The sequence below is a fragment of the Nanorana parkeri genome, unplaced genomic scaffold, assembly GCF_000935625.1.
Source record: "Nanorana parkeri isolate BGI_ZX_2015 unplaced genomic scaffold, ASM93562v1 scaffold269, whole genome shotgun sequence".
Classification (NCBI taxonomy): Eukaryota; Metazoa; Chordata; class Amphibia; order Anura; family Dicroglossidae; genus Nanorana; species Nanorana parkeri.
In genome coordinates, this window is record NW_017306537.1 from 309,958 (window position 1) to 322,674 (window position 12,717).

General features: G+C 41.8%; 1 protein-coding gene across 1 annotated transcript; it reads left to right on the forward strand.

Annotated features, from left to right (window-relative positions):
- The first annotated feature begins 197 nt into the window (after nt 1-197).
- Nucleotides 198-12,714, forward strand: SRR (serine racemase). Its single transcript, XM_018557154.1, has 8 exons — nt 198-218; nt 2,855-3,026; nt 6,118-6,232; nt 6,297-6,400; nt 8,103-8,222; nt 8,301-8,375; nt 10,223-10,432; nt 12,488-12,714. Exons 2-8 carry the CDS (start codon nt 2,856-2,858, stop codon nt 12,704-12,706), a joined length of 1,014 nt encoding a protein of 337 aa, XP_018412656.1. The 5' UTR covers nt 198-218; nt 2,855; the 3' UTR covers nt 12,707-12,714.
- Nucleotides 12,715-12,717: the final 3 nt, after the last annotated feature.

Below are 12,717 nucleotides of genomic sequence, written 5' to 3' on the forward strand. Positions count from 1 at the left end.
GTTATTGTACGGATGGTGTCGTTGCACAACGTGATGTGTGGGCGTAGCCATGTCGTGTATTGGCAGTGTAGTTGGACCCTACGACGTGTAGGCGTAGCCATGTCCTTGTCCAGACGGTGTGGTTGCACGGTGTGACGTGTGGGCGTAGCCATGGCATTACATGGACGGTGTAATTACACCGTGTGACATGTGGGCGTCGTAATCTCTTTGTAAGGACGGTATAATTGGACGGTGTGACGTGTGGGCGTAGTAATCTCTTGTTATGGACGGTGTGATGTGTGGACTTAGCCATGTCATTGCACGAAGTGGTTGGTTGCAGCACACGTGAAGTTTGTACTCTCTGCTTTTTGCTGCTGCTCCTGCCTATCTAGCTTTAAGGTGAGAGTACAAAATAAAGCAAAAATAAGAGTGTATGGAGTAGATAGGTGAGGTATATGGGAGCAAATATATTTGTTAGTCAGACATGAGATTTCTATGGGGAGTTCAAAGTCCTCTCTAGTGACATTCCATTGTAATACCTTTCTGGGAAAGCTACTAATTCTAGCTTTTGCAAAAAAAAAATACAATCTAGAAGATATGTTGTCCGCACACCATTCTGCTTCGGTATGTCATCTTTATTCGTATTCCTTTAGAATGACACGTGGATGTAACGTTCCTGAACCCTGTGAGGCTCTGAAATGTTGCATCCGTATGTCATGCTGAAGGAATACGAATAAAGATGACATTCCGAAGCAGAATGGTGCGCGGATAACATATCTTCTAGACCTGTGGTTCTCAACTGGTGGGTTGTGACCCAAAAATGGGTCGGGACCCCATGTTCAGTGGGTCACCGCATGCCTTCCACTGCACTAGGTGAGAGGCTCCTCAGCCTCCCCAGGAGTGACATTCTATTCTGTCTCCCGTCACCTCTACAGGGAGTGCAAGGGAGCTGTACAACCCATGCATGTGTGGATGGAGCTCCGTCACAGCACTGCAGCCACACAGAACCCCTAAAAACATTTTTGGAGTGTGTATTTATGCGGGAGAATGTCTCTTGAGTGTGTGAGATTGTGTCTGTGGTTATGTGTGTCTGTCAATGTTTTAATCGCAAACTACCATGCAATTGCCCCTACTGTTCGTTCTGGTGCGGGAGATGGGTTGTGTTGCAATTCATTTGAATGGCAACCCAAACACACCTCCCGCCCACAGTTTGATCACTTGCACCGGAACATGCAGTACTCCGGGCCGGATTTCCCACAAGGCCAACCAAGGCCCGGCCTTGAGTCAGCAGGGAGTAGAGGGGCAGCAGGGGTGTGGAATTCCTATCTCCCAACACCCGGGACATGCAGTTCCAGGTGCCGGGCGAGTAGTTGTTTTCTACATCTAGCCCTGTTTCGGGCAAGCAGAGCTGAATGTACAGCGGGGAAGCCGCCACTTGTTTTGTATAAGTGATCTCGGTGATGTCTTTGAGATCACTTGTATGCAGCCTGCATACAGGGGGGTGCATTGGGGCAGCAGAGAGAGTAAATCCGGCCCTGGCGGTACTGCAATGCCATGTGTTTCAGTGTGGTCCGACTTGGGTCGCGACTTAGTGACCAAGGACACATGTGGGTCCTAAAGTTATACAGGTTGAGAACCACTGTTCTAGACTGCATCGGGATATGGCTGGCTAACAGTGGATATACCGGCACCCAAGGCCAGTGTTTCCACTTCCAGCCATAACCCAGCACAGGCCCTCCCTTCTCTTCAGTGGTAGGTTGCTGGCTGCCTAAAAATCAATGACATCCAGCAGGCTGGGCCAGCTCCTCAACTACAAGTGATCAGGTTGGCTGTACAGCCACACATCACTTGTACTAGTCAGCTATTGTGCTGCCAACCCACCCCCTTTGGGGGTTTTCGGGTCCCCCGCTCCTCTGGGACAGCATATTAATGTATGTTTTTTATATCTGCCTGGAGTTCAGTTTTAAAGTATTATTATACCCCATGTAAAAAAGAATCATTTACCAGGTTATTCACAGAAGGGTGATGAGTTTGGAGAAGTGAACAATCTAGGCCAAAATAGCTGATTTGGAAAAAAATTCCAATTCAGCTCACTTTCCAGTTCATCGATTTTGGCCTAGATTGTTCACCTCTCCTGCCCTCTCGGCCCCCCTCCCTTTCTCCATTTGCCAGCATGTCCCGCAGTTCGGAGGCAGATATCCTAACCCTCTCCAACGTCGCTGCCATCTTACCAGCGAACGCCAGGAATCAAAACAAGAAGTGAAAGTGTGAGATCTTGGGATCTCTTCGCCCTTTGTGAATGACCCCCTTAGTGTTGCAGACATCAGCACTTACCATTTTCCTTTATAAGCATTAGTTTGCTTTCAATTCCACATCTCCAAATTCCCCCTTTTTCTGGGTCCTGTTATGAGGTAGCTCCATCCCCTTATAGAATGCTATGGAGCCACCTTTGATGCATGCTTCCGGATTCTCTAGTGTGCATTGAAACATACAGTCCTGGCCCCAAGCTTCTCTCTTGCCCGTGACCGCTGTCAGTATACAAAGACAACAGTAGGGGATTCGTCCATCAATCCATGCTCGTAAGCATTGATGGAGGAATCTGTTCTATTTTTTCCTTCGGCCTGTGGGTTGAAGGAAAAAAATAAAACCGTGTATACCCGGCTTTAGTGTTTCTGCAGATATGTTAAAAAAAAGTATTGGGGAATGTTTATTGTTTTTTTAGAATGCATATATTTAAAGAAAAAGTTTAGTACTACTTTAGGTTCTATTTAAGGTTTTTAGATCTGGCAATGATTACAATTATTCGACAGACATTTGACTGCATTAAATGGTGAATTCATGCTTAGCAGCAGTAGTGTTTGCTTTTGTGTTTCAGAATGATGAGGTCTACATTCTGTATTGCATTAAAAGATGTGCAGGAAGCTCACAAGAGAATCCGTGATTTGATTCACGTAACTCCAGTCATGACCTGTTCCAGCCTTGATGCACTCGCTGCACGGAAGCTGTTCTTTAAATGTGAACTGCTACAGAAGACCGGATCTTTTAAGGTAAACAAGAATATAACATTTTGAGCTTACAGGGGGTCTTCAACTTGCCCAAGGGTTAAAGGGAAATTCCTTTTAGAAAAGGTATGGACATTAAGTAACATGGACGGGAGAAAGAATAAAAGGACTACCAGTGCAGTGCTGTCATCACACTTCAATTTCATTGAGAAGTCCCTCTGCCGCAGTGGTTGATGAGATCTCCTGTCAATAGGAGATGACACGATGCACAGCTGTGCCAAAGAACTCCGCGATTTGGGGGCGATGTGCTTCCATCACAGATCTAAATCATAGGTGATATCTTAGTGAATCTCTATAGAGTATAAACAGTCAGCATAGCTTTGTAAATAGAGTACAGCAGTATACACTGAGTGGCCAGATTATTATGATCACCCCATCAGTACTTTGTTGGGCCACGAGATGACTTTGTTGGGCCGCCTCGTGCCTCCATGAGATGTTGAAAGGTGATGCGAGGAATCTGACACGGCACTGTTACCCTTCTGTTGTCTTGTACCAGTCTTGCCACTCTCCGTTCTGCCCTAACATTGACTAGTCGCTGACGGCCACAATTCGCACGTTCAGACCCAGATTTTCGGCTGACAGTCCAGTCTTTAAACACTTTAACAATGAGCCCCTCTTGAACATTTAACGAATTCTGCTGTTTTGCTGATACTCGCTCCATGGCTCGCGCCAACAATCATCCCACGTTCAAAGGCTGTTAAATCGCGTTGTTTACCCGTATCTTCAGAAACAAATCACTTCTACTGTCGTGGTAAACAACCTGCTTCCCTATTTATAATGGTCTGGCCCTCTAGCAACTTCAGCGCGAAATTATAGCTAATTTGCCTACAAACGTCAGGTGGTCATAATAATCTGGCCACTCAGTGTAAGTGCGTAGGAGAGACCACCTTTATCCTTGGTACCTTATACTCCAGCAAATTTGGTAGTTAGGTTTTGTTAGAGATATGCCATCTTTCCACTTTACTGCATATAGCGACCCTTCCAACATGCAGATATTACTTAAAGTGACATTAAACCCTCAGATTTTTTAACATAAAACAATACTGTAATGTGCGCCTTACTGTAATCCATGGTTGTTTCCCTTCTCTTTGCTGCTTTTCCTTTTAAATCTGTATCTGTTCTCATGCTGGGGGAGAACTTCTGTTTTGCAGCAGACTGCCTTGTCTCTGGAATGGCTACATGGTGTCTGTGTGTACGTTTGCAACCTGAGCCAGCACTACAGGAAGAGGCACTCAGCTGCAAAGGGAAGTTTGCCCCAAGCATGAGAACAGATACAGATTTAAAAGGAAGAGCAGCAAAGAGAAGGGAAACAACCATGGATTACAGTAAGGCACACATTACAGTATTGGTTTATGTTAAAAAATCTGAGGGTTTAATGTCACTTTAATGTACATGTGTAGATAGTTGAACTTTAAAATTTGTCTGTCCCCAGGCTATGGACCATAAGGTTCTTACATATTTTTAGCAAGCAGTAAAAGAGCTTTAAATCAAACCCTCACTAACCTCTCGAGCTGCATGTACTGTGAAGTAATTGATCCCCAAAGTTCACAAAAAAGTCTCTGAAAGTTGGGTTTCAGTTGGTTTCTGACAAGTTAGAAACACCTGCTCTGTATTAGCTTATTAGTGATGTCAGGATGACATTTTTCTGCTGTCATAAAAAATAAGGCGAGAGGGACTGTGATTTCAGTTCCTCTGTTGTAAATTCTGAAGATGGATTTCTGCACAATGACCACAGCTGAGTGAGGGCTTCTTTTGCAGCTTTTACAGCTTGTGCATATTCTGGGCACAAGCTCACGTTAAGGATCTTGATCTTTTGACAGTTGAGTATTGGCCACTGATGGCATAGGTGATCTATCTTAAGCGAGTTCCCATGTTACAAGGTTATTTGGCAAAATTACTGGGGTTCTGAAAAAATGAACGCACAGCTGTCATGCATTCTTGTTCATTAGATAAACCTACATTTCATGGTTTTCTGCCCAAAAAAGCTGAGCAAAATCCATGAAATATATGACTATACATTGCGGTGTTGATCTGTAGCACTGCACCTCCATCCCTGACCTTTCTTTGTAAAACAGCTGACCTTGGAGTGGGTTGTATTTGCCAACTTGCTCCCATTGGCTACTATCCTCTTATTTAGAGATAATGGGCTTGTTTTTTTTCTTAAATTGGTTTTGCTTGGGTTTATAGGGACATTTAAGTCACAAATGCCTCCCCCTCCCCCATATGCTGCTTTAAGGACCTACCTTAAATGATGCCTCTTGATCCAATCATCTTCTTTCCAGTAGTTTTCAGGAGTCCCTCCAGCGCTGGTGCCAGTCTCGGATCCAGCGCTGACTGCTGCGTCTTCTGTGTCCTATGGAGTCTGTCTGTGTGCATGCTGCTGGGCTGCCTGCATTGACTTACCCCGTGTCTCTCCTCTGTTCCCGGCCGAAGATCTCTACTGCTCATGCGCTCGCCCCATCATGCTGCTCAGCCGCTCGAGAATCTTCAGATCTTCGGACGGGAGTGAGTGGTGGAGACAGATGTAAGTGAAACCCCTTTTGTTAACTTTTTAATTCTTTTTTTATGGTTTTGCATATATCTATGACTAGCAAGCAGTAGATATATGCAAAAAAAAAAGAGTTTCATTATACATTAAGCATGTTCCGGTGCAGAAAAAATATGCTGCTGTACTTTATTTAGGAGCTCTGGAACTGAACGCAATGGTGTAAACTAGCCTCATTTAAAACTGTTGGAATTACTGTGTATGCATTTTTGGTGCAGATGCAAAAAAGGTTTTAAATGTCTGTGTGCCATTTGTTTGCATTTTCAAACTTTCCTTTATACATAATTCACCTGTCATCACTGTAACAGGTAATCATCCTTCTTTGTCATTGGTGACATGGTGATGAGCCATTGATAGCAGTAAAATGTTCTTGTAAAAGGTAGTTATCAAAAGTAATATCTGAGGATCCTTGGAAAGCAGCCTTTGGCAAACAAGGATAGGGAAGGTACACACTAGCTTGCTGCTCATAGTTAGCCAAATGAGTTGTTAAATTAAAATATAATAATACCAAATAAAGACTTGATGTTTCAGATTCGAGGTGCATTGAATGCAGTGCAGAGCCTACCAGCAGACACATGTAAAGCAGTTGTGACTCATAGCAGTGGCAATCATGGACAGGCATTGGCCTTAGCAGCAAAAATGATAGGTAAGTCCTTACAATAGGTTTATAATGCAAAGCTTACATACACTTACTGTGTTTTGTATCTTAGGCATTCCGGCACATGTGGTAGTCCCAAGGACAGCAGCATCATGCAAGAAAGCTGCAATTTCTGGTTATGGTGCAGTAATAGTGGAATGTGATCCTACTGATGAGGTAAGAATTGGTTTGTTTTTTCATACACAGGTTTACTTAAAGAGGATCAGAATTCATAACGTTTTATTTTTATTATAATAGTATTTGCAAGTATGTATATAAATACTGTATATGTTTGGATCCCAAACCCTGGTCCTTACTCTTATTGTGGTGGTGGTATGGTCTGTTATTTTTCTTTATTTTTTTTCCATAAGGATACCTGCAAACATAGGCTAGATACTGTTATGCGTAGCAACCACCAATGCAACCACAATATGATGGAACATGTTCTGCATATTGTAGAGCGAGCCTCAGGTGCACTTCATTAACTTAGGGACCACCTAATTGTGCATTCTTCTGATTATGCCAAGGTGTTTTCCTGTGCATCTTCAGCAAAGCAATATAATGGGATAGCAGAAACAATTTTAGCTGTAGCTGAGGCTGCATATGCAGTGGTGGACTCCTCTAGGCTCCCAGAGTTTATCTAGCCCACTTATATCATTTATCATGTCTGCTTTGGGAGTGAGTTGGGCTATTGGATTTAAGCCGCATGGCACTTAACAGGAGAAGGAGCTCATTGACAAACTCTACAGCAACCAGTTATTACTTATACCTCCTATGCAAATACCTAATGCCTCAACTTGATTTCATTGTTGTTTTAGGTGGTATTTTCATACCCAACAGCTACAGTGTGTGTGAATCTGGGTAATAATAGAGCCTTTTGCAAGTGTTTTTATATTTGACGGTATGCCTGTGATTAATGTCTGTGGCTATTCTCCTGTAAAATGTAAGCTTCCTGAAGACTAGTTCAGATGTTGATCAATTCTGTTAAACCACCTTATACTTATTTATCTCAGTCCCAGAGCTCTGTGCTGGAGTTCCTGGGTCTGAAAAGAGGTTATGCTACTCTTTCTGTTGTTTTTTTTTATTTCTGACGAATGCAACAAGAAGAGTGGAAATACTCTATGGTACATGATAGCAACCAAACATCAATGTTGGTTGTAACAGAGCCAGAAACTATGGCAGGAGAAATTCCACTGAAGTTCCCAAGAAATACAAGCAGCCAGCAAGACTTAACCTAGTAGACTTTGGCTGTAACTAAAATATTACATTTGGGTGAACTGACCTTTAAAAACTTTGCGAGACGCCATGAGGTATGTCGTTTCTGCCCTCAACATGGCATTATTATAACGTACACAGAAAGAGACACTGCTACTGCTGAATACTCTTTAACTTTTTACATTATATATATATATATACACACACACACTGAGTGGCCAGATTATTATGATCACCTGACGTTTGTAGGCAAATTAGCTATAATTTCGCACTGAAGTTGCTAGAGGGGGCCAGACCATTATAAATAGGGAAGCAGGTTGTTTACCACGACAGTAGAAGTGATTTGTTTCTGAAGATATGGGTAAACAATGCGATTTAACAGCCTTTGATCGTGGGATGATTGTTGGCGCTCGGAGCCATGGAGCGAGTATCAGCAAAACAGCAGAATTTGTTAAATGTTCAAGAGGGGCTCATTGTTAAAGTGTTTAAAGACTGGACTGTCAGCCGAAAATCTGGGTCTGAACGTGCGAATTGTGGCCGTCAGCGACTAGTCAATGTTAGGGCAGAACGGAGAGTGGCAAGACTGGTACAAGACAACAGAAGTGTGTGTGTGTGTGTGTTACACATTAATTAAATTGAAGTTTTATTTGTTTGTTTCCTTAAGTCCAGAACAATGGTGGCAGCTAAGACTGTGGAGACGACTGGAGGTATTTTGGTTCATCCAAATCAGGATCCAGCTGTCATTGCAGGCCAGGGGACCATTGGATTTGAGGTTCTACAGCAGGTATTGATGAAGAATGGGCAGCTCCGCCACGATCAGTTAAAAGAATTGCATGCTAACATATTATATTGAAACTGGCAGGTGCCATCAGTGGAAGCCTTGGTCATACCAGTGGGAGGAGGTGGCATGTTGGCAGGAATAGCTGTTGCTGTGAAAGTAAGTGAATACTGCTGGTTAGTTCTAGAACCGAAATGTCTTAATTCGAGAAAAGAATTTGACGCTTTATAAAAGCAAACCTTCATTCCACATGTAACACTGTGCAGCTTTTGTATTTTCAGTAAAAACACAGTAAAACTAAATTCCGGTTGTTGCAGCAGGTTCTGAAGTAAAAAATACTGTAGTAATGTGAGCAGGCAGGAAATCTTATATATCATAAGCTTTAAAATATAGACATAGTCTACTGTTCTCACCCTCAGGACATCTGCTCTGAGAAATACCATGCAGCCATCTGTAGAATACATGCATGTAGACAGAGTGGCTGCAAAGAGGTTGCAGGATAGCAACAGCACTGAGATCCAACCAGAGATGGAAGGTAAAACCACTATTTATGCTACTGCTAGCTCAGAATGATTGGGGACTGCCTGTAACTCAAAGAGAGACCTAAAAGGACCTTACACCTAATGCTGGCATCAAATGAGGCTTGAGAATCCATCTGGTAAAGTATGTGAAATAAAAAACGCCAGGTGGCACCCTTTCAAATCAGAAACAGAAGCCACATGCCAAAGAAAATGTCTGTCTGAGCCACTGAGAAATGGTAGAATGAGAAACTAGTTCACTGTTACAGGAACCATCAGGATTGTGAGAGTCAATCATTCTGAAGGAAGTAGTGTCTGTTATAGACTGTCAAAGCCTAAACAACATCTAGACAATAGAGGGAGATCTCCTCCTGATGAACTGGAGCAAGACAGAACAATGTCCTAGTTAAGTTGAAAGGCCAAAGCTACCTTAGGTTCTGGACCTCAACGCTTTATCCTCTTGCAAGACCAAACAGGGTTCTTTACAGGATTAGGCTGCCAGGTCAAACAATTACCTTGCAGATGATGGCAACATGAAATGCCACCTTGTGAGTGAGAGTAGAAATGGGAATATCCCTGATATGTTTAAAAGGCGTTTAAAGTGCTGAGAGAACTAAATTCAGATCCCAGTCACATGGGAGACACCCTGTACAAAGGTCTTGATCAAAAATTGAAAAGCCAACAGTCTCTGAAATGAGATAGCAAGAGCAGATACCTGATTCTTGATGGTGCAGAGGGCCAAATCCTGGTCCAGACCCATCTACAGAAGTAGAAAATTCAAACGGTCCAGATATTGTAAGGCAAGTGCTAAGACAATGCCAACAGCTGTGGATCTTGACAGTGTTCCGTGGGTAACTTGTTACTAGAACGCGGTCTGGAGAGCACCTAACGTAAAACACAGTGCCCGAAGGTCACATCCAGTCCATTGGTATCCAGATGTGGCCTTCCAAAACTAATCTGAGGAAAGGCTGATCTGGAAAGCTGACCAGCTCAGGCAGCAATGTAGCAGGAATCTTTATTGGGAAGAAAAAAAAACAATGTTGGGGGTAGGAGGGGTTATCCTAGGCTGACCTACAATATTTTTGTTTGCAGAATGTCCAATACTCTTGTAGGCAGCAATTTAATATGAAAGTTAATCACTCCATGTCTCTCAATAGAAGAGAAAGACATTTTAAACCAGATCCTGTCACTTTGTTGGGCCGTTAAGTAAGGCAGCCATGTGGTGATGAAAATGTTAAATATTTACTGCTGCAGGCAACAATGTTACTCTGAAATTCAAACTGGAGGCCATTCTGAAAACACACATGCTATTTTCTGGCCAGCTCATGAGCAATACAAAAGAAATCATTTCCATTGAAGTATTTTTGTGTGCTGTATAGGCTATCACAATGTAATGGCCAGAAATATTGGCTTTGCAGTGTGAACACATCACACAGTATTCTTTAACACAGAAGTAGAGTTTTCTGAGCTCTATGTTCTTGTCCACAGGCAATTAAACCAGATGTAAGAATATATGCAGCAGAACCTCTTAATGCAGATGACTGCTATCGCTCAAAGGTGAATGGTGTTTTAACCCCAAATGCCAAGCCTCCAACCACTATAGCAGATGCTGTGAAGACAAGCATTGGTCCAAACACATGGCCAGTTATAAGAGACCTGGTGGATGATGTGTTTGTTGTCACTGAAGAAGAAATTAAGGTAAAAAATACTTTTCTACAGATTTTTTTTTTTCTTTTTATAATTTGCACATGTGTAGAAAGTTTTTATAGTCTCTGTATAAAAACTACAGTTCACCTAATAAACTGATTTTTTTTATATATATATATATATATAACCTTGCGAAAATGCAGACTCTGCCAACAATACTTTCTAAGTCACTGACCTGAAATAAGCATGCAGCCAATTAAGTCAGAACTCCTGAGCTGCATAATTGTTACAGGTCAGGTTATTAACGTATTGAAGCCAAAGAATCAGCATGGCAGCCAGGCAATACACATTTTTACAAGGTGCAAATCAACAATGACAGTCTCTATTGTTCTCTCTGACTGAGTGCTGTTTTCCTCTCATCAGCTATTGGACCTGATTGCGCCTTGCTAATTCTTGCAATGGAATGGTCAGAAGTGTTACTTAGTTAATGTCAAAGACTCATGGGAAGTTATATGAAACACCTACGAGGGAAAAATGTCTGCCAAAAGGGGCAATAGCAGCTTATGAAGCAGAGGGTGTAGTTACCTTTTCCATAGTGCACTACCTCTTAATATTTTTGTTGAATCAAAGATTGCAAAAGCAAAGTTTCCATGTGTTTTTATTCAAGTATATAAATCGTTATGAGGCCACTAATTGAATGAAAATCTAATGTTTGTCTGTTCAAATGTGGTCAACGATTCCCATGGGCTGTACTCACTTTTTTTTTACATAGTCTCTAACTTGTGTAAATCACTTTAAATTGAGGATACAAGTTAGCTAGAGACTTGCACTACACACGTTTGGTAAATTTAAAAGGAGATTTTTGTCAAATGTTGAACACCTTTGTGTAAATTAAGGCCTTCTGGGACAAGTAGTCCAGGGAACTGCAAAGAGATTAGCAACTGCCCCAAAATCTCCCGCATTAACAATATATTGTATTAGATATAGATTGTATTTTTTTTAATCTTAACGCTTGTGCATAAAAATAAAGGGAGGGTTACCAAGTTCAGAGATGCCTATTGTCGATAGGTTATTGCAGAACAGCTTTAATGTAAGCATGTCAGATCTTGGCCTAAGTTCTGTTTATAAACTGGGGAATAAAAGATGACCAATACCCACTCTTCGATCTCTATTCTGTAGCAAAAAGTCAAAAACAGAATTTTAAAAAAGGTACTTGAGAAAAGAATGGGGTCTCTGAAAATGTAGTGGAGGCAGCATACTGTTAAGAAAAATGGCACAGCTGTACACTAATACATGTACACAGTCCTAGTGTGAATTGGATCGGTGCTAGACTATTTAAAGACTGTAGTGGCCCCATACAGGCCAGAAAGTTAAAATAACACGTACAGCTTCTAAAAGATACTTACTTATGCATCAGCAGCATACCAGGCCATTACTGCAGTTTCTTTATAATTGCCTCATTTGCCATATAAAGATTTCAACAAGGCAGTTAGCACAAGTTTAAATTTCATGTTCATAAGCAATTCATATTTAACATGTAGTTGAGCCCTTAAAGAACACTGGCCAGCAATACACTAAAGGTTCGGTTATATGTTTATCCCCAAGAAAGAAGCCCTGACATAACTTCTCATGTACACAGTCCTAGTGTGAATTGGATCGGTGCTAGACTATTTAAAGACTGTAGTGGCCCCATACAGGCCAGAAAGTTAAAATAACACGTACAGCTTCTAAAAGATACTTACTTATGCATCAGCAGCATACCAGGCCATTACTGCAGTTTCTTTATAATTGCCTCATTTGCCATATAAAGATTTCAACAAGGCAGTTAGCACAAGTTTAAATTTCATGTTCATAAGCAATTCATATTTAACATGTAGTTGAGCCCTTAAAGAACACTGGCCAGCAATACACTAAAGGTTCGGTTATATGTTTATCCCCAAGAAAGAAGCCCTGACGTAATCAATTATTTGCTGTGTGATAATCTGTTACCTTTATGGACATCATAAAAAGCCTACTCTTCAAAGCTGTCCCAACAAATAAAACTGTCTTTAACACCTGTTGTAAAATCTAATATTTTAGCCTTCCTTTAACTTTGTCTCTATACAGCAAGCTACGCAGTTGGTGTGGGAGAGAATGAAGCTACTAATTGAACCTACAGCTGGTCTCGGTTTGGCTGCTGTCCTTTCCAGACGTTTCCAAGAGACAACACGAGATATACAGAACATTTGTGTAATTCTATGTGGAGGCAACCTGGACATAAGCAGTATAGACTGGGTAAAGGAGTCTCCTGACACACAGCAACTGAATGACCCCGGCAAAATCTAACTTCTCTACCC